This window comes from Nematolebias whitei, chromosome 7 (assembly GCF_014905685.2).
Source record: "Nematolebias whitei isolate Nwh7 chromosome 7, NemWhi1, whole genome shotgun sequence".
Lineage (NCBI taxonomy): Eukaryota > Metazoa > Chordata > Actinopteri > Cyprinodontiformes > Rivulidae > Nematolebias > Nematolebias whitei.
In genome coordinates this window covers 21946310-21971424 of record NC_056504.1, presented here as the reverse complement: position 1 = coordinate 21971424, position 25115 = coordinate 21946310, and the positions used below count along the sequence as shown (strand labels likewise).

The following is a 25115-nucleotide window of genomic DNA, read 5'->3' as shown; positions in this document are numbered from 1 at the left end:
CCCTCCAATGATATCACCCTTGATTTAAAAGAGCTTGTGATGTTTTTAGGCATAAAAGCTGGATTTGGTCTTAAATCAGCTGAGCTGCCGTCAGCCTGAATTCTAAGACATGACGGAGCGACAGAGAAGGCAGATAAATCACTCATCCTCTTAGCGGATGTTAAAGCCAGCAGCAGGGCTGTTTTAATAGACAAGAATTTAAGTGGAACCTGATCCATAGGCTCAAATGGAGCTTTGATCAGGGCCTGCAGGACCAGCGTTAAATCCCACTGTGGAACAAGTGGGCATGAAACAGGCCTGCGTCTCTGTACACCTTTTAGAAAATGCTTCATCAGCGGATGATTAAAAACTGTTCAGTCTCCGAACCCTTCGTGGCAGGAAGAGATGGCTGCAGCGTACGTTTTAATCGTGCTGGACGCCAAATTTCTGTCCATCAGCTGTTGTACAAAGGACAGCATGCCACCTAATGGACATGAGGTGGCCTCTACACCCTTCTCTGTACACCAGCGCTGAAAAGCTGTCCGCTTTGATGTGTACAGCGCTGTGGTAGATGCAGCACGTGAAACCTGAATTGTGCGCACTACATCCTGTGGGAGACCATCCTCTCTAAGCGGATCCATTCAGCGGCCAGACCACAGGTGCTGGCCTATTTCTGGGTAACTCCTGATCGCTCCTCCTGCCTGGAGGAGAGCGTCCTCCCTCCACGGCAGTTTCCACGGGCATCCCGACAGCAGGCATTGCAGGACTGGGAACCATGGTGCGCTCACGCGTTCGGGGGCCACCAGGAGAGCTGTCAATCCCTCCTCCTGAACTCGGTTCAGGAACCGTAAAATCAGAGGAGGTGGAGGAAAACGCATACAGAAGCATTTTGGGCCATGGGCTGTGGGCAAACGCATCCACCCACAGCGGTGGTTCGTCTCGCGGGCTCAGAGAAAACCATAATTGACACTGAGCGTTTTCTCGTGTCGCAAACAGTCCCACAGCTGCTATTTCAATCTGAGTCAAAATGCTCCGTCAAAGGATGATTAAAGGTTGTTCTGTCTCCGACAACTTTGAGACGAGAAGAAAACATGGCTGCAACATACGATAATCGTGCTGAACGCCAGATTTCTGTCCATCGACTGCTGCAGAAAAGGACAGCATGTCGTCCAGTGGACATGAAGTGGCCTCTACACCTTCTCTGTACACCTTTTACAAAACGTTTCATCAGCGGATGATTAAAACTGTTCTGTCTCGAAAATTTCATGACAGGAAGAGATGGCCGCAGTGAACATTTTACATGAGCTGAACGCCAGATCTCTGTCCATCAGCTGCGGCAGAAAGGACGGCACACCACCTAGTGAACATGAAATGGCCTCTACACCTTTCTCTGTACAGCAGCGCTGAAAAACTGACCACTTGATGTGAACAGCGCTGTGGTGGTTGCAGCATGTGAATCCTGAATCGTACGCACTACATCTTGAGCGAGATCCATCTTCTCAAAAGGATCCGCACAGCAGCCAGACCACAGGTGCTGGCCTATTCTGATTAACTCCTGATCGCTCCTCCCGCCTGGAGGAGAGCGTCCTCCCTCCACGGCAGGTTCCACGAGCGCCCCGATAACAAGTGTCGTAGGACTGGGAACCATGATGCGTTCATGCACTTGGGACAGAGGAGCTTTCAGTCCCTCCTCCTGAGCTTGGTTCAGAAAACCGTGATATCAGGGGGAGAGAGGGAGTTGAAGAAGCATTACGACCACAGGCTGTGAGCAGACACGTCCACCCCTAGCGGTGGATCGTCCCGTGGCTCCATGATAATATAGTTGACATCGAGCATTCTCTCGTGCTGCAACAGGTCCACAACTGCTCGCAGGATTTCTGCCGCGTCTGAGCTAGGGCTGCAACAACGAATCGATAAAAACGATAAAAATCGATGATTAAAAGCGTTGGCAACGAATTTCGTTATCGATTCGTTGTGTCGCGTGATTATGCGTCTTTCACGGCGCTGCGGAGCCATTTCGTTTCGTTCACCGTCAATGCTGACTGACTGAATAAAGTTTGAAAAAAAAAAAAACTGCAGCGCGAGTTGAACAGAGCGAGGAGGGAGGAGGAAACAGAGCAGAGTGTTTTCAAAGGAAAATAAGTAAATTTTACAAACGACGCAGCGAAAACTGTTCGACCCAAGTCCTCCAAAGTGTGGAAGCTCTTCACAAAGATAAAAAATGAGAAGCATGCAGCTTTGAAAATCGCCGACACGACACGCGAGAACCACGGAGATAAAACGTAAACATGTCGGAGTCACGAGCTGCAGCTGATACATGTTTCACTCCCAACTCGTGTTGCAGGTGAGTCTTTACAATTTAACACATTGTTCTGTTTCAAGAGAGAAAACGTAACGTCAGTCTGTCTGGGAGATGAAGCTGCTGCTTGTTTGTTTGTTTGTCTGATTAATGGCGGTGATAGAGAACGTGTGTGTTTTTATTTAATTGGTACAAGCAGTGTTTAAATGTGATTTATAAATAAATCTAACACAAAGATAATAATTTAATGATTAAGCTTCAACTTTTAATTTGCTGGCAAAGTCTGAAGACACTGCAGGTATGGCAGGATGAATTGCATTTAAACAGGAATTAAAGTAATTTATTACATCTACTCAAATGTGTGTAATTAAGTATTTTATATGTGTGTGTGTTTGTGTGTGTGTTTAATTGCTCTTTTAGCTACTTTTGCCTGAACCTAACGCTGTAAGTGAAACAAGGCATTTCTTGAGTTGCTGTAAATTATGCTATAAAACATATTTACTGTCTCATTCCAGAAAACAACAACAACAACAACAACACTTCATGATGGACAGACATCATGGACACCACAGCAGCAGCTGTCTTCACTGAAATCATCCTGAACATGATCCGTCACTGACATGAGGCCTCTGAGAATGGTTGAAGACGAGTAATCCACATTTTTAATCCAGGTTATAATAATCCACACTTTTAATCCAGGTTACACTCTTCCCTCAAGGACACATTTTACAAAGTAGCTACATACTGTGCAGGTATAAAGATACATTTGTATATATTTTTGTGTACATTTATTTTTTTAAGCTATTTGACTAACTTTTATTTTTTTATTATTCAGTATTTTACTAACACAATAGTCAAATAGCAACCTGTTTTTAGTGTGAATTGCTATGTCAGTCAAATGTTCAATTTTGGAATAAAGGGGTGGAAATTAAAACGTTTTTTTTTTTTTGCCGATTCATCGATTAATCGAAAAAATAATCGTCCGATGAATCGATTATTGAAATAATCGTTAGTTGCAGCCCTAGTCTGAGCCATAGCTCTGGGTGGAAGGTCCCAGGTCCCCGTGCCACAAAGGACCGTCTTTGGACATCATATCTATCACCTGTTCAGAATACAGGAAATGTACCCTACTCCAATGGAGAGTAGAATGGGTGTGCCCCACACAGAATCTGTCTCACAATGTGGCACATGGGTTGAGAGCATACATCTCCTGCCAGTTATGTATGCAACAGTCACTTGCTGTCTGTGTGAATCAAAAACCCTGATAATTCCGCAGCTCAGAGGCAAAGTGTTGAATCACATTCAAAGAACCCCGTGCAACACTCCAAAAACATTTAAATGAGCTGCTGTGTGGAGAACCACAGCGCCCCCACAGCTCGTTAAATGCGTGTGCCTCTGTGAAGTCTGACATGTGTGACGTAGGTCTGCTGACGGAAACAGCTGATATCACTCAACCGGTTTCACATGAGTTGCACTGCTGCCACCTGTCTGTACAAACTGCTCAGCAGCAGCAGATGTCCAGATTAAGCAGAATTCTCCTCCCTGCTCTGTGCGGCGGCTGCAGAGCGGCTCGGGCGCATTAATGGAATGTTGTTTCTCACAGTTCAAAATTGACAAATCTAGAATAAATCTCATCTTTCCGGTTCGTTGGGACAAGGGAGTGATGAGAGAGGAATCCTGTGTTTTCCTCTCCTTCCGAGACTCTGGAAATTACATTTTAATCAGAATTTCCTGAGCTTCTGCGAGAGGGGACGAGATCTGTTCTAGAAATGACAGAAAACATCATTAGAGTTCTTCCGCACCGGGGTTTGAGCTGTACTGCAGCGTGAATCCCCGGATGAAAACGGTTCGCCTATCTGTCTGGAGCGCGCGCTCATCGCCACTCGTTTATAAAGTTATCAAGCGGGCACGCGTTGATGCTGTGAACTCGCATGCATGCTGATGTGAGCTGGTGCGCGCTGAAGGAGAAAGAAAAAACGCGTGCCCCCGAGCATGCAAATCGTTGTGCGTTTGCTGACGCTGCGGGACGCAGCTCATCTGTGCTGTGCTCACGTTGTGTGCAGCTGCTCCGTGTAAACGCTCGGGGAGCGGGTGCACGTATGAGCCGACGTTCCCTGAAGAGTCGTGTGTGCGCGCCCTCATTCATGCGATGCCTTAAGCGAGGATTGCCACGGGAGCGCATGTTTGACGCTGGTGCGGTCAGGAAGCAGCGTGCGGCATCGGTGGGGCGAGGTTACCACTGGGCTTGGTCTGCAGAACACGTTCATTCTTGGCTGCGAATCACGTGAGCTTTTGAGTGATTCCACGAGCTGCAGTATTAATTCAGAAAACCTTCTTCGAGGATGAAGGAGCTGTGAGGCTTGTGAAACTGTTGACGCCGCGGGAGCGCGCGTTTGACACCACTGCGATGAAAAACGTGTATCGCTCCTGCCGAGAGCGAGATACGTTACTGGGCTCGTACCGCGGTCTCACGTTAACGTTGACGTGAACGGCAGGCAATGAGAGCTGCGTGCGCGCTTTCATAACGCAACGCCTTATAGGTGAAGGCTGCTCGTGCCGCAGGAGCACGTGTTGGCACCGCTGGCAGTGAATGAAAACAACCTTAAAAGGCTCATTCGTGATGAGTGTGTGTGATGGGGCCGCTTGTCAGATCATCTGTGCTGACAGCCTTTGTTGTCCTAGAGGGCCCCCTGTTGGCGGAATCTGGGAAAAATTGAACTTCCGGATGCCGAGGACGTCTGACGGGAGGGACTGGCATAGCAGAGCTGGGGAAGCGTTGTGCAGCCGTGGAGCATCTTGAAATGATCTCTCGCTGATGAAAGGCCCTCCAACAAAAAGCTTCTGTAGCTTCTCCTGAGAGGAAGGTGGAGTGATGAGCCAGGAGAACCTCTGGGACCTCATTCTCCGGCTGCGATGCGGGGCAGCAGACAGCAAAAGAGGCGCATAGGTTGGGGATGACGTCAGCTGCCCTGCAGACGGAGCGTACTACAGAGGCCGACGGCGCCGTTAGCGAACAGCCGCGACGAGAGCGGAGCTAGCCGAAGGTCAGAGGGCCCACCGTCTCTTCCCGCCTCTGAACGTGTACACCAACAGCGTAAAGTGTTGATCGTTGTGGCCGTCTGGAACGCATGCTGGTGAGCTCAGTTGGAGAGCGGTGTCACCGTTTGGGTTACGCTAACCGGAGGCACGGGACGCTGGTCCACCTGGACATCTTGCTCCGATGAAGCCTCCGTCAGGCTCGGCTCCAGGGGGAACTGAGGGAATTTCCGCTCGGTGAACCCCTGCTCTGGAGATGGGTGCGGACTGTGGAGACCGGCCCCCCAATCTACCAGGAAAGCCGGCAGTGGCCTCGCCCATAGGACGTCCTGTTGGGAAAACGAGGCCAGATGGATCAGGACGGTGAGCTGGAATATAACCTAGAAAAAAACAACCTTCCCGCCGGATCATCCGAACTGGCGGGAAAGGCGTGGGACATAAAAAAGGGTCCCTTCATGCCAGCGGCTCCTGGATTACGCCGGGCAACCCCACAGGGCGCAGTCGGCCGGGAGCGGTGTGATCGCCGATGCGAAACGAGGTGGGATGAGGTGAGCATTCGCTCAGCTCCCCTCCACCGACACTACGCTCTCCAGGAGGGAATGAGCAGCGGGGGGGTGCAGCTGAGCGCCGCCTGTCCTGGAGGAACCATCCTATTCGCTCCGAGGGTCGGCGATAAGAGGAAAATTACAAGATGGCGTTGTCCAGCGTGTAGCGACGTGTCACTGAGAAATACTCCTCGGCGCTTACCTTGAAACAAGACTGCTCGTCAGCTTCTCCTCGGGGAGGAGAGCTCACCGGGATGACCAGAAGGAAAAATGGGAGCCGATTTCCCGCTCAACGTAATTTATACGGACCAGGTGGGGGCAACACAGCAGGTGGGCGTGGACTAAATTTTTCAGTGCAATGCTTCGCATATCGGGATAAACCCATCAGCGACAGCCTTAAAGGGCGAAGCCTATACGAAATAGAACATGTTTCATTTAAAAGCAATTATGTAATGTACATCTGCAGCCCTTAGTGTGTGATGGTTAACTAAAATCTTTACGAATCGACATCTTTAACGACATCTTCAGATTCACAGATACCGGTGATTCTGTGCTGCTTGTCCTGTTGGACCTCACAGCCGCCTTTGACACCATTGACCATGAGATACTCATTGATAGGTTGGAGCAGTGGGTGGGCATCACAGGATCAGCCCTCAATTGGTTCAGATCTTACCTCGCTGACAGATCCTTTTGTGTCTCCATCAAGGATTTTAGTTCCGCAGAGGCAGAGCTTAAATGGGGGGGTTCCGCAGGGGTCCATCCTGGGTCCCCTCCTATTCTCTTTATACCTGCTGCCGCTTGGTGCTATTTTCCGGAAACACAACATGCCCTTTCACTTCTATGCCGATGACTGTCAAATTTACTTGTAAACATGATTGTTAAATCATGCTTCTTCCAACTGAGGCGACTGTCTAAACTGAAGCTCATATTGTCCAAAAAGAACCTGGAGACAGTAATACATGCATTCATTACATCTAGGCTTGATTACTGCAATTCACTCGTTTTGGTATCAGTCAAACCTCCATTGCACGACTACAACTGGTCCAGAATGCAGCAGCCCGATTTTTGACCAGTACAGGCAAAAGAGAGCACATTACACCAGTTTTGGCTTCACTGCACTGGTTACCAGTTCACCTTAGAATCCAGTTCAAAAATACTCATGTATGTCTACAAATCACTGAACAGTGTCGCCCCTCCCTATCTCTTTGATCTGCTACAACTGTATGTCCCACCACGTTCCTTGAGGTCAGTGGACCAGTTGCTCCTCACAGTTCCAGGAACTTGTCTTAAGCGCAGAGGTGACAGGGCCTTCTCTGTAGCAGGACCAAGACTCTGGAACGAGTTACCTCTGCTTGTCAGACAGGCCCCCTCCCTCTCAGTTTTCAAGTCCCGCTTAAAAACTCACTACTATTCAGTAGCTTTCAACACCAGATGATCTGTGTTTTCATCCTGTATGCTCCACACTGGTTTGTCGTCATTATCTGCATCGTTTTTATGTCTATATTCTGATTTACCTCATTTTGTATTTTGCTTGGTGTGTTACCTGTTGTTTTGTCTGTACAGGTACAGCACTTTGTTTGGCCTTGTAGCTGTTTTAAGTGCTTTATAAATAAAGTGGTATGGTATGGTAAAATGTAACAAGAAATGATGAATTGATAAAATGTGTTCAGACAGTGTGAAGACATGATGGGACCCTTACAGAGACCAGTAACCTTTGCATTATAGTTGTGACCTTAATCATACCTTCTGTTTTCACCATCTGCTCCCACTGGGGTCTGTCCTGAGGAAACATGCTCTTTGTTTTCACCGTTATGATGATCGTCAGATTTATCTGCCATTAAAATCCAACAGTTCCTGCTCCCCCTCTGTTAAAATGTCTTTATGACATCAAGGAATGGATGGATTCAAATTTAAGTTTTAATTGTTACTCCTTTGTTTTGTTTAGTTTGCATGCCAATCCGCTAGGGGGCACTGTCATGCCAGTAGCGCATGGGAATGTGGTCTACACTCTTCTTCTGTGGTGTCAGTGTTGTTGAGCAGTGATGAGCATGGTGGAATAAAGTTCTATTGGATCCAAAATGAAAAGTTATTTTTATTGACCAACATTAATGATCAAAAAACTGAAGTCATTGTGTTTAGCTCTAGTTCTACAGCTCTCTCTGATCCTGTGTACCTGGACTTTCTTCAGCCTCATCTTCATCAGTCTGTTACAAATCCCCAATGGTTTTAGATTCTGACTTTGTTTAATAAACAGATCAGCTCTGTTCTAGGGATGTGCGATATGGCATACAATTCATATCACGATATGTATTGTGAAGGGTGGCAATGATATACAGGTCCTTCTAAAAAAATTAGCATATTGTGATAAAGGTCATTATTTTCCATAATGTAATGATAAAAATGAAACGTTCATATATTTCAGATTCATTGCACACCAACTGAAATATTTCAGGTCTTTAATTGTTTTAATACTGATGATTATGGCATACAGCTCATGAAAACCCAAAATGCCTGTCCCAAAAAATTAGTATATCATGAAAAGGTTCTCTAAACAAGCTATTAACCTAACCATCTGAATCAACAACGTAACTCTAAACACCTGCAAAAGATTCCTGAGGCTTTTAAAAACTCCCAACCTTGTTCATTACTCAAAACCGCAATCATGGGTAAGACTGCCGACCTGACTGCTGTCCAGAAGGCCATCATTGACACCCTCAAGCAAGAGGGTAAGACACAGAAAGAAATTGCTGAACGAATAGGCTGTTCCCAGAGTGCTGTATCAAGGGACCTCAGTGGGAAGTCTGTGGGAAGGGAAAAGTGTGGCAGAAAACGCTGCACAACGAGAAGAGGTGACCGGACCCTGAGGAGGATTGTGGAAAAGGGCCGATTCCAGACTTTGGGGGACCTGCGGAAGCAGTGGACTGAGTCTGGAGTAGAAACATCCAGAGCCACCGTGCACAGGCGTGTGCAGGAAATGGGCTACAGGTGCCGCATTCCCCAGGTCAAACCACTTTTGAACCAGAAACAGCAGCAGAAGCGCCTGACCTGGGCTACAGAGAAGCAGCACTGGACTGTTGCTCAGTGGTCCAAAGTACTTTTTTCGGATGAAAGCAAATTTTGCATGTCATTCGGAAATCAAGGTGCCAGAGTCTGGAGGAAGACTGGGGAGAAGGAAATGCCAAAATGCCAGAAGTCCAGTGTGAAGCACCCACAGTCAGTGATGGTCTGGGGTGCCATGTCAGCTGCTGGTGTTGGTCCACTGTGTTTTATCAAGGGCAGGGTCAATGCAGCTAGCTATCAGGAGATTTTGGAGCACTTCATGCTTCCATCTGCTGAAAAGCTTTATGGAGATGAAAATTTCATTTTTCAGCACTACCTGGCACTTGCACACAGTGCCAAAACCACTGGTAAATGGTTTACTGACCATGGTATTACTGTGCTCAATTGGCCTGCCAACTCTCCTGACCTGAACCCCATAGAGAACCTGTGGGATATTGTGAAGAGAAAGTTGAGAGACGCAAGACCCAACACTCTGGATGAGCTTAAGGCCGCTATCAAAGCATCCTGGGCCTCCACAACACCTCAGCAGTGCCACAGGCATATTGCCTCCATGCCACGCCGCATTGAAGCAGTCATTCATGCAAAAGGATTCCCAACCAAGTATTGAGTGCATAACTGAACATGATTATTTGAAGGTTGGCGTTTTTTGTATTAAAAACACTTGTCTTTCATTGGTGCGATGAAATATGCTAATTTTTTGGGACAGGCATTTTGGGTTTTCATGAGCTGTATGCCATAATCATCAGTATTAAAACAATTAAAGACCTGAAATATTTCAGTTGGTGTGCAATGAATCTGAAATATATGAAAGTTTCATTTTTATCATTACATTATGGAAAATAATGACCTTTATCACAATATCCTAATTTTTTGAGAAGGACCTGTATATCACGATATGTTTTTTGTATAAAACTTGCAATAGGAATGGAAAAAAAAGCATAAGGTTGTCCTTTTGCCATCATTTATTTTGAAAACTGCTATACCACAAAATAATCTCAATTAAGAAAATTCCACTACTAGGTCCAGAGTTTTTAAATTTAAAAAAATAAACTAATCAAGTATTAGACTTCTTTCTTGTAGTGCAAAATATATCAATTGTAGTTTTAGTCATATGTTTTAAACAAAATAATATGTTATTAACTCTTAAGTTTCCAGTATTCTCACTTAAGAAATGAACAGCAACAGAGCAGCATTTTACAATGAAACACTTCACCTTCAACCCTCCAGTGGGCATCTCCTTCCGCTTTAAGGAGAGCTGACACAAAATGGTGACCAGTTTCCTCTGTGGCTTTAACCAGAGAGTCTCACAGTAAAATCACACAACACAGCTTTCTTTTACAGATCAGAGAGCAGGTTTAACCCTTTTTTTTGTTGTTGCTCAAATACACTCTTTTAAAGCTGACCAACGAACTTTCGACCAAAAAAAAAACAACAAAAAAAAACTGTAGACGGAACACAGCGTTTTGCGCATGCGTCCGAATAAGAGTACGGCAAGCCGGCCGTAGTTAGCTTCACTACTTAGCACTCAAAGAAAATACTTTACCACTTACGCACAGTTTTCAACAAAAAAAAGTAACGACTAAATCTGACAACCCTGATTTTACATCAGACACAGCATTACTGTGGTTAGCTGGTAGAAGACAAATCTCTATCATAGGCTAAATGTCTATAGTTTCTACCGTGTACCGTATACATCACACATTCCTACTCTGTTCTACAGAAAAGTTTCTTCCAGTTAAGACAGACAGCCAAGCTGAAGTCAGTTTGACCTGATCTGACCTTGAACAATTAGTCCATGTCTTCATTACAACCCAGCTACTGTAACACTCTTCATGTTGGGCTTAGTCTGGTGTCCCTCACATCTCCAGCTCATCCAAAATGCTGCAGCTCAGCTTTTAACAGGAACTCGTAGGTTTGATCATATTTCACCAGTTCTGTCCTCCCTTCACAGGCTCCCTTTACGTATCAGAATAGATTTTTTAATTCTCCTGTTGACCTTTAAATGAATAGATGACCTTTCACCCTCATATCTCTCTGACCTACTTCAACCAGCTGTTCCTTCTCAGGTGCTGAGATCATCTGATCAGCTGCTTTTAGTTGAAGCTCAGAGAAGATCAGACTTTTTCAGTCGTGGGTCCTAAACTCTGGAACAATCTGCTCCAACATCAGACAGACCACTTCACTTCCTGTTTTTAAATCTCTTAAAAACACACCTGTCTTCACTGACAACACTGATTTAGAGTTTTATTTTGTGTTTGGTTTTTCTTTTGATTCCTTTAAATAATTTTTGTAATTTTTCTTCTTTAAATGACTGCCATTGATTTTTATTAAGCACTTTGGTAACAGCTGCTGTTTTAAAATGTGCTTCATAAATAAATTTGACTTGACTTAATTAGTATCACAGGTGCTTTTAAGTATTTCATCGGCCATTTCAAAGAGAACAAACAGCCACTGGTTTGATGTGTGCCCCACACTGAATACGAAGCAGAGAAAACAAAGGCGACCTCAGAAACATCAACACCCACGTGTAAAGGCTACAAGGCTACAAGATTATCTTAAAGTGCACATACGCTTTTTATTTTTATTTTGGGAAGGTGGAAGTGCATCATCAAAATGTATCTATGTGTTTAAAAAAGGGTTTTTGAATTATTTTCACACGTCCTGCTTCAGATAATTCAACAACATGAAACAACAAAAAACATTTGGGTGCATATTTTCAAACATTACCAGAATGAGCAGAAGCAGGAAGGGAGACAGGATGAGAGCAGTGAATGTGTTGGACACCACAGTGGGAGGCTTCTTTTCTGGTTCCCTGAACAAGTGCTGAGCAGAAACAACAGATTTTACTCCATGCATCTTCTTTTAGTACATAAAACATGGAAAAGGGGTGGGGCTTACCTGGATCTCTGGTTTGGGGACATAAAGGGTCTTGGGCTGAGCAGCAACTGGAGCTTCTTCATCCACAAACTTGAGAACAACATCAGCCTGCCGACAGATGCCAACTCATCTTTAGCCACACTCCAGACATCACATCACAGAGTCTGAACGGACACTCACCACGTTCCACAGGATGGGATTGTCCAAGGTGGCATCCCCCACAATCAGGTAGAGGGAGTAAGTACCAGACATTGAGTCGAACTCAGACTTCCGTTCGGCCGTGTCCAACTCAAACTTGTAGAGGTTCTTGCTGTCCGGCTCAGCCACAAACACGACCTCCTGACCCGTTTTCTGATTATGGAGCCGGACAAAGGTCTGGATGGAGACAATGAATCCCTCTTACATTAAAGCAGCTCAATGATCTGCTGACTGTCACCATGGAGGGTAGTTTAGGATCATCTCTGTCGACCACATGCATTGTTTAACAGCAGCGTGGTCAGAGCGATCATGAAATCACATGAAATAAGACAGCTTGCTGCAAACGTTGGTTCCAGTCTGATGACGTACCTGATGAGGCGTGAGCTCCTGTTTGGTGTTGACGTCGACCAGCTGGAAGGACATGGCAAAGTTCTGGTGGCTGTCTGCGGTGAAGGAGCTCTTGGCCTTTGAGGGATAATCTACCCTGGATAGTCAAACCAAAAGAAGAGAAGAACAGTTATTTACTTTTCTGTGGATTAAAGTCAACAACATAAAGGACTGAGCTGCAAGTTAACCTGGTGGTCTTGGTGCCGATGCTCTGGTCTTTATCCACCACAGAAAGGTCCATGTTGGTCACAGCCACCTCTGTGGACACTTTCACTTTAAGCTGCAGGTGGACACGGAGACAACAGAATGTAGAGTTAAACTGAAGTCATATAAAACGAACAGGCTTCTGCACAACCTGAAGAACCCAGAATCTGCATCATGAAGCAAACAGAAGGACGACTTCCTGCTGAGGACGAGTTGGGATCAGATCAGCAGCTGTATTCGGGTGGTCTGAGTCACACGTCTGAGTGCTCTGTAACAGCATGTGTGCTAACGTGTCCTGATCCGAACAGACAACACACGCAGAACAATCCCGTGCTGAGTCAAGTAGTGGTGGTATTACTAAAAATCTGTTGATTTAAGACTTTTAACCAAATGCATGTGGAAAAATAATAGATCTGACCTGAGGAGCACGATGTCTGTTCTGGCAGTCTGTGAAATTTACCCTGTGAAGGACTCAAGGATTTGAGTCTAAATGTCAAAAAGTCTGGGCTAAACCTTAAGTGTCCATATTTGTTGACATGTTTGAACCAAATGTGCTGCTTAAAACTTTTCATTCCTTTACTTCAGTTTGATTAGTTTTTAATAAAAGTGATGTAAAATACTAAAAAGAGGAACATGTCTGTTGGTTTATGCCATGAACTTAGCAGATGTTTGAAGCCATTTAACATTTTATTGAATTTAATTCATTTATTCATTCATTTAAATGAAATAAAATAAAATCATCAAAAAGAAAACGAATGAAAAGAGTGCAGAAAGAAGAAAAAAATTCTTATATCTGCCCTTATAAAATATAAAATAACTTTAAACAATCACTTAAATTAATCACTTTAATATCCACTTTAAAGCTAGGAATGAAAAGAAACATGTTTTGTGTTAGCAGAATTTAATTCTAACTTTAAAACTTAACCAACATTAATAAAACTTACCTCAAGTTGCCTCTTTGGACATGCATGCATATATTTGTACAAATTGTACTTGAGAGGAGATTATTACAGCCTCATATAAAATCAATGATGATCATGATATCGGAACTGGATAGGTATCGGTCGATACTCAGATTTAGGCATCGGGATTGGAAGTTAAAAAAAAGTGGATCGGTGCATCCCTATTTTACATCCATCATCTTTATCAGCATCTTCCTTTCATACCATACCATACCCATACCACTTTATTTATAAAGCACTTAAAACAGCTACAAGGCCAAACAAAGTGCTGTACCTGTACAGACAAAACAACAGGTAACACACAAAGCAAAATACAAAATGAGGTAAATCAGAATATAGACATAAAAACGATGCAGATAATGACGACAAACCAGTGTGGAGCATACAGGATCAAAAACACAGATCATCGGGTGTTGAATGCTACTGAATAGTAGTGGGTTTTTAAACGGGACTTGAAAACCGAGAGGGAGGGGGCCTGTCTGACAAGCAGAGGTAACTCGTTCCAGAGTCTTGGTCCTGCTACAGAGAAGGCCATGTCACCGCTGCGCTTAAGACGAGTTCCTGGAACTGTGAGGAGCAACTGGTCTGCTGACCTCAGGGAACGTGGTGGGACATACGGTTGTAGCAGATCAGAGAGATAGGGAGGGGCGACACTGTTCAGTGATTTGTAGACATACATGAGTATTTTGAACTGGATTCGAAAGTGAACCGGTAACCAGTGCAGTGAAGCCACAACTGGTGTAATGTGCTCTCTTTTGCCTGTACTGGTTAAAAATCGGGCTGCTATATTCTGGACCACTTGTAGTCGTGCAATGGAGGTCTGACTGATACCAAACAGGAGTGAATTGCAGTAATCAAGCCTAGATGTAATGAATGCATGTATTACTGTCTCCAGGTTCTTTTTGGACAATATGGGCTTCAGTTTAGACAGTCGCCTCAGTTGGAAGAAGCATGATTTAACAATCATGTTTACATGATTTTTAAGCTTCAGGGAAGGATCCATTATCACGCCCAGATTAGTGACTCTTTGTTTTTCTGACAGGGTTAGAGCGGAGAGGTTGATTCAGTGGTTTGTGATCGTGTCGTTGGGAGGGAACAACATGACTTCAGACTTCTTTTCATTGAAACTCAAGAAATTTAAAGCCATCCAGTCCCTCATGTCAGCCAGGCAGTTGAGCAGCGGTTGAATAGAGCATGTACCATTGTGTCTTAGGGGGAAGTAAATTTGACAGTCATCGGCATAGAAGTGGAAGGGCATGTTGTCAGAGTCAGAGATTCTTTATTGTCAGTCGCACCTCATGTGGTACATGTGGTGGAGCGAAATTATGTACACAGGGTCCCAGATACATCCAACAATAAAATGTATAAGAAAAACAGTAATAACATCTAAGATATGAACTAAGAAAAACATCAACTAAATATACATTAAGCACTCATAACATAAAAACATTGAACATCAGCACAAACATGAACATGAGTCTGTGTGAGCGGATGTGCACGCATGAACATATCAACATTTAAACAGATCAGCAGCAACATGATGTGGTTTTTCACAGTGATTATTTTAGTTAGAGATTCATGAGTCTAACAGCCTCAGGGTAGAAGCTGTTCCTCAGTCTAGTGGTTCTACACTTAATGCTCCTCAACCTCCTTCCTGAGGGGAGTGGGGCAAAAAGTGTGTGTGCTGGGTGAGTGGGGTCCTTCATGATGCAGGTGGCCCTCTTCCTGCATCTTGAGGTGTAGATGTCTGTGATGGTGGGGAGGCTGATTCCAACAGACTTCTGTGCAGCCTTCACCACTCTCTGCAAAGCTTTTCTTTCTGCAGCTGTGCAGCCTCCATGCCACATGTTGATGCTGGAGCACAGGATGCTCTCCACTGCACACCTGTAGAAGGGGGTGAGGACTGAGCTTCCCAGACCAGCTCGCCTCAGCCGTCTGAGGAAGTAGAGTCTCTGATGAGCTTTCTTGATCAGGCTGGTGGTGTTGTTGCTCCAGCTGAGGTTGTCATTCATGTGTACACCCAAGTACTTGTAGCTGGAGACCACTTCCACCGCAGATCCTCTTATGTTCAGGGGGGTGTAGATGTTTTTGTTCCTTCTGAAGTCCACAATCATCTCCTTTGTCTTCTTCACATTAATGTGAAGGTTATTCTCTTTGCACCAGCTCTCCAGGTGTTCCACCTCTTGCCTGTAGCTGGACTCATCATTGTTTGTGATGCATCCCACCACCGCTGTATCATCTGCAAACTTTACAATGTGACAGCCTGGATGGGTAGCTGCACAATCATACGTGAGCAGAGTAAACAGAAGGGGGCTCAACACACATCCCTGAGGAGAGCCAGTGCTGAGGGTTATGGTGGAGGAGGAGAAGTTGTGGATCCTCACTAACTGTGGTCTGTTTGTTAAGAAGTCTAGGACCCAGATGCAAATGTAAGGGCTTAGTCCTAGTGTGGATAGTTTGTCCATCAGGGTTTGGGAGATCATGGTGTTGAAGGTGGATGTGAAGTCCACAAAGAGCATACGGACGCACAAGTTTTTCTGCTCCAGTTGGTTGAGAGCAGTGTGGACCACAGAGGAGATGGCATCCTCTGTTGATTGGTTGTCACGGTATGCATACTGATGAGGGTCCTCGATGTTGATGGTTGTTTTGATGTGAGTCATGACCAGTTTTTCTAAGCATTTAGCAACTATCGGGGTGAGGGCCACTGGCCGATAGTCATTCAGACCAGTCACTGTAGAGCTTTTTGGGACTGGGATGATGGTGGCAGTCTTCAGGCAGGTGAGAACTGTCTCCAGGGTAAGTGAGGTGTTAAAGATGTCTGCCAGCACCTCGCAGAGCTGATCAGCACATTCCTTCAACACTTTTCCGGGGATGTTGTCTGGGCCAGTTGCTTTGTGCGGATTAATCCTCCTGAAGGTACTCCTTACTACGGCTGAGGTCACGCTGAGATGCTCTTCATCCGGTGGTGAGGTGAGTCTGGTGCTGGGTGGTCTGTTCGGGTCTTCAAAGCGTGCAAAGAACTTGTTGAGGGCATCAGGCAGAGATGGGTCTTTGGGGCATTGTTCGCTCCTTCCTTTATAATCTGTTATGCACTTAATGCCCCTCCACATGCTCCGAGGGTCTGAAGAGTAGTGTGTGTTTCCGGAAAATAGCACCAAGCGGCAGCAGGTATAAAGAGAATAGGAGGGGACCCAGGATGGACCCCTGCGGAACCCCCCATTTAAGCTCTGCCTCTGCGGAACTAAAATCCTTGATGGAGACACAAAAGGATCTGTCAGCGAGGTAAGATCTGAACCAATTGAGGGCTGATCCTGTGACGTCCACCCACTGCTCTAACCTATCAATGAGGATCTCATGGTCGATGGTGTCGAAGGCGGCTGAGAGGTCCAACAGGACAAGCAGCACAGAATCACCGGTATCTGTGAATCTGAAAATGTTGTTTAAGACCTTCAGCAGGGCAGTTTCAGTGCTGTGGAGAGGTTTAAAGCCAGATTGAAAAAGCTCTAAGATGGTGTGATCCTCCAAGAAGCACTTCAACTGGGACTCGACTATTTTCTCCAGTACTTTAGAGACAAATGGGAGTTTGAAGACAAGCCGGTAGTTGGAAACGACTGAGGGGTCAAGGTTTGGTTTTTTTCAGGAGAGGCTGGACGGCAGCATGTTTAAAGGATTTTGGTACCACGCCAGTGGATAAACTACTGACTACTGTCAGGTCACAGGGGTCCCTGGTGCCCATATCCATCTATCACTGTGTGAGAGGCGGGGGACACCCTGGACAGGTCTCCAGTCAATCACAGGGACACATAGAGACAAACAACCATTCACTCTCACTCACATCTAGAGACAATTTAGAGTTACCAATCAGCCTAACACATGTTTTTGGTCTGTTCCTCAGGGGGCCTCCCCACCATCACAGATGCAGGAAGAGGACCTGCATCATGAAGGACCCCACTCACCCAGCACACACACTTTTTGCCCCGTTCCCCTCAGGAAGGAGGTTAAGGAGCATTAAGGGTAGAACCACTAAACTGAGGGACAGCTTCTACCTTGAGGCTGTTAGACTCATGAACCTCTAACCAGAATAATCACTGTGAAAAATCACATCATGCTGCTGCTGATCTATTTCATGTTGCTGTGTTCATTCATGCTCATCTGCTCACACAGATTCATGTTTATGCTGCCGTTTGGCATATTGTTTTTGTACTACTAGCGCTTAGTGTATTTCTAGTTAACATTTTTCGTAGTTCATATCTTAGATCTTATTGTTTTTTCTTTACACTTTATACTTTTGTTGGATGAAACCAGGACCCTGTGTACACACTTGAGTTCCACCACATGTACCACGTGTGGTGCGTATGACAAAGAACCTTGAATCCTTGAAACCAGAGTACCCGGAGAAAACCCACGCAGCACGGAAAGAACATGCAAACTCCACCCAGAGAGGCCCCCAGACTGGGATTTGAGCCGGGGACCTGCTCACTGAGAGGCAGCAGCTCTACCAACTGAGCCACTGTGCTGCCCTAGTTTTACAACACGTAAGTAAAATTAAAAAAGTAAAACATAAATAAATCCAAACCGTTCCAAATCAAGTGAAATTAATTTTTCACCATTACTTCTCTACGACGATTCAGTCTTTAAACTAAATACACATTTTAATTAATCTAGCTAATTAATCTAGCTAATTAATCTAGCTGGTTTTTGTTACTTTACATTTTACTTTTCTTTTTTTTTTTATATTTAACCATCCTATTTGTTAAAAAAATAAACAAATAAATAAAATTGTATGACTTTTTATAACTGTTTATTGTTGTCGCTGTTGTCCATTGTTGTCATCATTCTTTGTTGAAATCAGGTCTCTCTTGTAAATGAGTCCTCGAGGCTCAATGGGATTTACCTGCCTAACTAAAGGTCGAATTGAACTGAATTTTTACTTTCCACCTGTTTCCTTCTGTTCCGAGAAGAAAAGCTGTGAGACAAATGAAGGTAAAAATAGTTCTATTTCATCCCTCCTGACCACCAGAGGGCAGTGCTGAAAGCAATGAATGTTCCCTTCGCGCATGCACTGTTCGAGTAATAATACCAACGGAGTCACAGGTGTGACACGGATGACAAATCAGAGGCTATATAGCCCGACGTCATCCGCAGCGCTGCTCTTTTTTTCCTTCTCGCACGCGGTTCAATTCAGGACTTCAGCCCTTTGGACCTTTTTTAACTTTTTACCGTCGTCAGAAGCCCGACTACACGTTGGCGGGAGTGGCGTGTTCGCCCTCCTAGGGGCTGCAACGGTTTAACCCTGTTCAAAGGTATTTTCTGCTGATTCGTTGAGTTCTACGGCAGTTTCCACCTCTCCCAACTTAGAGCGGCTGACTACTATGTGTGTGATTCAACACCGGTGAGTAGTGTTTTTTCTTATATTTTGCCGTTGGCAAGCGGTAGTGTTCACTCCGCTCCCGTTTGTTGGGAGGCCTCCAACTGCGTGGTCGGTTGGACTGTGCTCAGAAGTTTGCTTATTACATAGCCAGCTGAGTTCTGGCCTTGTTTTCATTGGTGAAGGCTAGCGTTGTCGCACCCCCTCCCGATCATTTTTTCCAACCTCATAGACTGTTGGACTGAGCTAGCGGTGCTAGCCTCACTGAGTTCTGGCCTTGTTTTAATTGGTGAAGGCAAGCGTTCGCGCCCCCTCTCTTAATTGTCCTCGTTTCCCAGCTGAGCTAGCGGTGCTAGCCTCTCTGAGTTCTGGCCTTGTTTTAATTGGTGAAGGCAAGCGTTCGCGCCCCCTCTCCCAATTGTTCTCTTTACCAGCTGAGCTAGCGGTGTTAACCTTTCAGAGTTTCTTTGTCGTAATTTTTCGTCCTATATCTTGGACATAGCTGGCAGTGCCAGCCCCTTTGCTGGTTGCAGTTTTTTACCTTGATTGACTTGAAGTGAACTGCCTAAAGTAAGAGCATGGACGGCTCTCACTGCTGTACAGTTTGTGGAGCCATGCTCCAGACAGATGACTGTCACAACCCGTGTCATGCCTGCCTTGGACATGACCATCTGGTGGAAGCCTTGTCAGAGAACCCCTGCATGAATTGCAGCTTCATGTCGCGTGTTGTGAGGGTGGCCCGGCTGGCCCAGTTTAATCAGAGAACCCCTGCATGAATTGCAGCTTCATGTCGCGTGTTGTGAGGGTGGCCCGGCTGGCCCAGTTTCGCCCCGAGCTCGGCGATGACCTCCCGCGTTCTGGGCAGGAGGCTCCACCTAGGCACTCGAAGCGCCGGACTGAGGCCGCAGTCTCTGTGGCCCCTCCTGGGAAGAGGCAAGCCAGGTCTGATATAGGCCTCTCCACAAGGGTGGAGCAGCTGTCCGCTGAATTAGCGGAGATGAAGTCCCTTTTTCAGGTACGCCAACTGGGAACTGAACCAGTGGCAGCGGCCGGACTCTCCTACCCACCCATGCCTGAACTGGCTGCGGAGGAAGATGTGCTATCCTTGGCTGCCTCTGCCTCTCACTTTGTAGGTGAGGAAGAGGGGCATTCATTTCAAGTCTCAGAGACAGCTTCACTTTCTTCGTCTCGGAGCACAGTTAGTGGGTCTGGTGATGGCTCGATGTAGGACGTCATGCGTATGGGCCTGAGACAACTGCAGCTGGACGTCCCGCAACCAGAGGAGTCTACACCTGGAAGTGCCTTCTTCAGGCGCGGTCGGGCCCCTCTTTCCTTTTCTGTCCCTCCATCAGAGGCGTTCCTGAGGGAGTTGCATGGTTGCTGGCGGGACCCCAAAGTCATTGCGCACCTCTCCGCAGATGGCCGAGTGTTGGCGGCTATGCATGAGCTGGCTGCAGCAGGCTTGGATCGCAGGCCGGTGATAGAACCTGCTGTTGCCTGTCGTGTCACCAGAGGAAGCTCTGTACAGTAACGTTCGGTGCCTATGAACTCAGAGTCGCGTCACGGATGAATTCCTCTGCAGAGCGCGTGCTGTCCGCTTGGGCAATTCCTTGGCACACCTCATGCTTGCCCTCTCCGCGTCCCTTCAGGGGACTAGTGGTGCGACAGCAGCAATGGGCTTTAGTGACGCAGCGCTTCAGGCCTTTGCACTGATGACGAGGGGACTTGGGCGCATGATGTCCTTCTTGGTCCAGGCTCGCCGACAGGTCTGGTTGGCGCAGTCAGCATCGACTGAGCCATGTCGTAGAATCCTCCGTAATGTCCCAGTGATGCCGGGAGAGTTGTTAGGTTCGGCTGCCTTGGAAGCGCTGGAACAGACCGTCCAGGCACGACAGAGAAGGCAGCAGCTTTCGAGCCTTAGCAGGGCAATGCCCCCTCCACCTCCTCGGCATCCAAGGTGCCCGTTGGCTGACCCTAGCACTCAGCCGCCGCCTGGGGGGTCATAATCAGCCGGGTGGTCTTTATCCTCATGCGGTTCAGCAAAGACCCAACAGGAGCTTTCGTGGGTCGGTCCACAGACCCCGACCCCGGTCCACTGACCACCGTTGAGACGGTGATGCCATCAGGCCGACCGTTGGATATTTCTCCCACCAGCAGCTCAGTTACTGGGCTGTTCACGTCGTGGACCCATGGGTGGTTGCCACTCTGACCCATGGTTACCGGCTACAGTTCTAACGGCGGCCTCATATCTCACGCCGGGTCAAGATGACTATAATCGCGACCTGGTGAAAGCTCGAGCACTAGACCAGGGTCTTTCCGCCCTCCTGGCCAAGGGCGCAATCCAGGCAGTGGGCCCTCTGCAACAACCCAGAGGCTATTACTCGATTACTTCCTTGTGCAAAAGAGGACGGGGGGGGTTTCGTCCCATTTTAGATCTGAGGGGACTCAACCAGTACTTAATGGAGCTGCCCTTCCACATGCTCATGACAGAAGAAGTCCTTCAAGCTGTCACGAGGGGAGAATGGTTCACGTCTGTAAACCTGAAAGATGCGTATTTTCATGTGCCTATTGCGGCAGAACATCGCCGCTTTCTCAGGTTTGTCTATCGGGGTCACCACTGGCAGTTACAGGTACTATTATTTATTTATTTATTCATTTTATAATAATAAGAATACATATCAATTTACATGTATGTCATTTGAAAACAAAAATAAAATGAAAGGCAGCAGATGAAGATAAAATCTTATTAAGTCTGCTCCTTATTTATCTAATAAACAACAAACATTTACTGTAAGTAACAAAAACAAATAAATAACTCGCTTAATTTTTCAATTAACAAACATTTTCAATGAATTACATTCATATATTTTTTTTAACAATTTGATTTTTACCAGTTTCTTAAATACCAAGATTGATTTGGCTTCCTTAATATCTGTCTCTAAGTCATTCCATAAACCAACACCCTGAATTAAGGTAGATCTTCCCTTTAAACTAGTTCTGAACTGCGGTTTAACAAAAACATCTTTCCCCTTAAGATTGTAACAGCTTGATCTTTTCACAAAATACATTTGAATATTAGAAGGTAGTGTATTTGTATGAGCTCTATACATAAGTGACAAAATGTTGTAATCCACCAAATCATAGAATGTCAACAGTTTCATTTGATTAAATAAAATACTTGATGGATGATAATAATGTTTTCTTGTAATAATTCTTACAACTCTTTTTTGCAATATAAAAATAGGCTTTGTAATTGATTTACACGCTTTTCCCCAAACATTAACACAATAAACCAAGTGTGGAACAACAATTGTATTATACAACAAAAACAATGTTTTATCATTTAGTAGATACCTAACTCTATAAAAAATTGCAATAGATTTGGATATTTTCGTTTTAACAGAATTTATATGTTGTTTCCACGACAGTTTATCATCAATGATGACACCCAAGAATTTCACCTCATTAACTCTACAAATCATTGAATCTTCAATTTGAAATGGAACATCAATAGTTTTATTTCTATTACTAAATATCATGTAATTTGTTTTATCCAAATTTAAAGATAATTTGTTTAGTCTAAACCATTTCTGAATTTTAACAAACTCCGTCATCATTGACTCCAATAACTGTTCAATATTTTTACCAGAACAAAAAAATGTTGTGTCATCAGCAAAAAGAACGCATTTAAGGAGGCCAGACACCTTGACCAAATCATTTACATACAAAATGAACAACTTTGGGCCAAGTACGGATCCTTGAGGAACTCCACAAGTAATAGTACAGTGATCCGATTTCACATCACTCATCTGTACAAACTGTCTCTTGTTTTTCAAGTAACTACACACCCATTGTAAAGCTAAACCTCTGATACCATATTTGTATAATTTATCAAAAAGAATATTATGGTCAACAGTATCAAATGCCTTTTTCAAGTCAACAAACACACTTACACAATATTGTTTACGGTCAACCGCAGTAGTTACTTGTTCCATAAAGTCCATAAGCGCCATAGATGTTGAATTTTTTGTTCTAAAACCATATTGATTATTAGTTAGAATATTTTGTTTTTCAATAAATTGGTCCAGTCTGTTACTGAATAGTTTCTCCAAGATTTTAGAAAACTGTGGCAACAAGGATATCGGTCTGTAGTTATCAAACACACATTTGTCACCATTTTTAAAAAGAGGAAATACCTTAGCCACCTTCATTCTGTCTGGAAATACTCCCGTTGTAAAGGACAAATTACATATATGTGTAAATGGTTCAATTACATGACCCATTATGTACTTTACAAATGTCATGTCCATATCCATCCAATCCTTAGAGTGTTTGTTTACAAATTTATTGACTACATTCATTATTTCATCTTTATCAGTTCCCTTCAGGAACATACTGTCCAGATAATCATCAATTAAATAGTTCCCATAATTATTCATCTTTGGTATCGTTGTTGCAAGACTAGTTCCAACATTCACAAAGTATTGATTAAATCCATTAAGAATTACATTTTCATCATATATTGTCTCATTATTTATTGTAAAGTTCTGTGAAATGCCTGTTTTTCCTATATTTTTTTGTAGAACACTATTCACGACCCGCCATGTTGCCCTCGTATCCCCATTACTTTTATTCAATAAGTCACTATAATATTCTTTCTTATGTTTTCTTATAATCCCAACTAATTTGTTTTTATATTTCTTATATTTATCTTCTGCATCTTGTGTTCTGCATTTCAAGAAACATAAATACAAATAGTTTTTCTTCCTACAAGCATTTCTCAGTCCATTTGTCATCCACTGCTGGTCAACAACATTCTTCTTGGTGTAATTATTTAGTACACAATTTTTTTTATATAAAGCATCCAAGATATTCATAAACACATAATAAGATTTGTTTACATCATCAACATAGACACTATCCCAGTTTTGTACAGCTAAATCATTTTTCAAATTTTCCAAAGCTTGCTTGGATGTATTTATTATTTTTTTCTTTTTAGGAAATGTTTTTGTGCTTATTTGATACTTACTATAAATTGTAAAAACCGGTAAATGATCACTAAGATCATTCATCAAAATACCCCCAATCACATCCCCATTTGTTGTATTTGTAAAAATATTATCAATTATTGTTGCACTATGAGTCGTGATTCTTGTTGGCTTTGAGATTAATGGGTAAAGATTTAAAGTTTGCATTGAGTCAATAAATGTACTGATATTATTAGAATCTGTTTTTTTCCCCAAATCAATATTAAAGTCACCACATAAAAAAATTGTTTTATTACAGCTCTTATCTAATAGTTCAATAATTTTATCTGTGAATGACTCAATATTCGATCCAGGTGGTCGGTATACACAACTTATTATGATATTTCTATCATTTTTATTTTAAATTTCTATTGTTATCATCTCAATTGAGTTCTCATCAGTTGTTGACATTTCCCTGTTTAATTTACATTTTATTGCACTATTGACGAATAAAGCCACACCACCACCTCTTTTATTATTTCTATTTATATTATATAATTCGTACCCATCAAATTGTTTTTCACTATAATAATCACAATCCTCTATTTTCGGATAAAAAACCCCCAAGAGAAATTTGAGGTATTTAATGGAACCAAAAGTGGGCGTGGCCAAACTGCGCCACAGCGCCCCCTAACGTGAGATATGACAACTGGTAAGTCCTAGAGAGCTGAAATTTGGTACACATGTACAACCCACCGAATCAAGAAAAAAAGTCTCTTGGAGGTATGCCTTAAACCAAACAGGAAGTCGGCCATTTTGGGTCAAAGGGTCAATTTTGGCCGTTATTCACTTTTCGTACACGGCGATTTTGAACGAACTCCTCCTAGGGATTTCGCTCAATCGGTTTCAAACTTTCGCCATTTTGCTCAGTAGGCATGGGGGACCAAAAGTTATCAAAACGGTGCAAACCGACGCATGTTGAGGGGGCGGGGCCGGACCTCAAAATTATGCTTCACGCCAAAAATTTCCAAACGCTACAACTTTCACGTTGAAAAACAGAATTGTACCAAATTTGGCACGAGTCATCCCTGTCCCATGCCCGACGATACCCTGAGGTCAAATTTTGACGTCATCAAAGCCCCGCCCCCTCAGAACAGGAAGTGACTTTTTTTGTTTGGAATGCTCACTCCCTGACACTCTTGACCCAATCAGGATGATCCTGTGTTAGAAGGC

At 44.3% G+C, this 25115-nt stretch overlaps 1 protein-coding gene across 3 annotated transcripts in view; it reads right to left on the bottom strand.

Annotated features, from left to right (window-relative positions):
* rpn2 (ribophorin II) overlaps nt 1–25115 on the bottom strand; it is a 49903-nt gene that overhangs the window by 9061 nt on the left and 15727 nt on the right. For all 3 annotated transcript variants that reach the window (XM_037678681.1, XM_037678680.1, XM_037678682.1), the window contains exons 10-14: nt 12570–12661; nt 12364–12478; nt 11977–12171; nt 11818–11904; nt 11647–11742 (exon numbers count right to left, since the gene is read on the bottom strand). In XM_037678681.1, coding sequence (XP_037534609.1) covers nt 11647–11742; nt 11818–11904; nt 11977–12171; nt 12364–12478; nt 12570–12661 — 585 coding nt within the window. The remainder of the gene's footprint in view (nt 1–11646; nt 11743–11817; nt 11905–11976; nt 12172–12363; nt 12479–12569; nt 12662–25115) is intronic.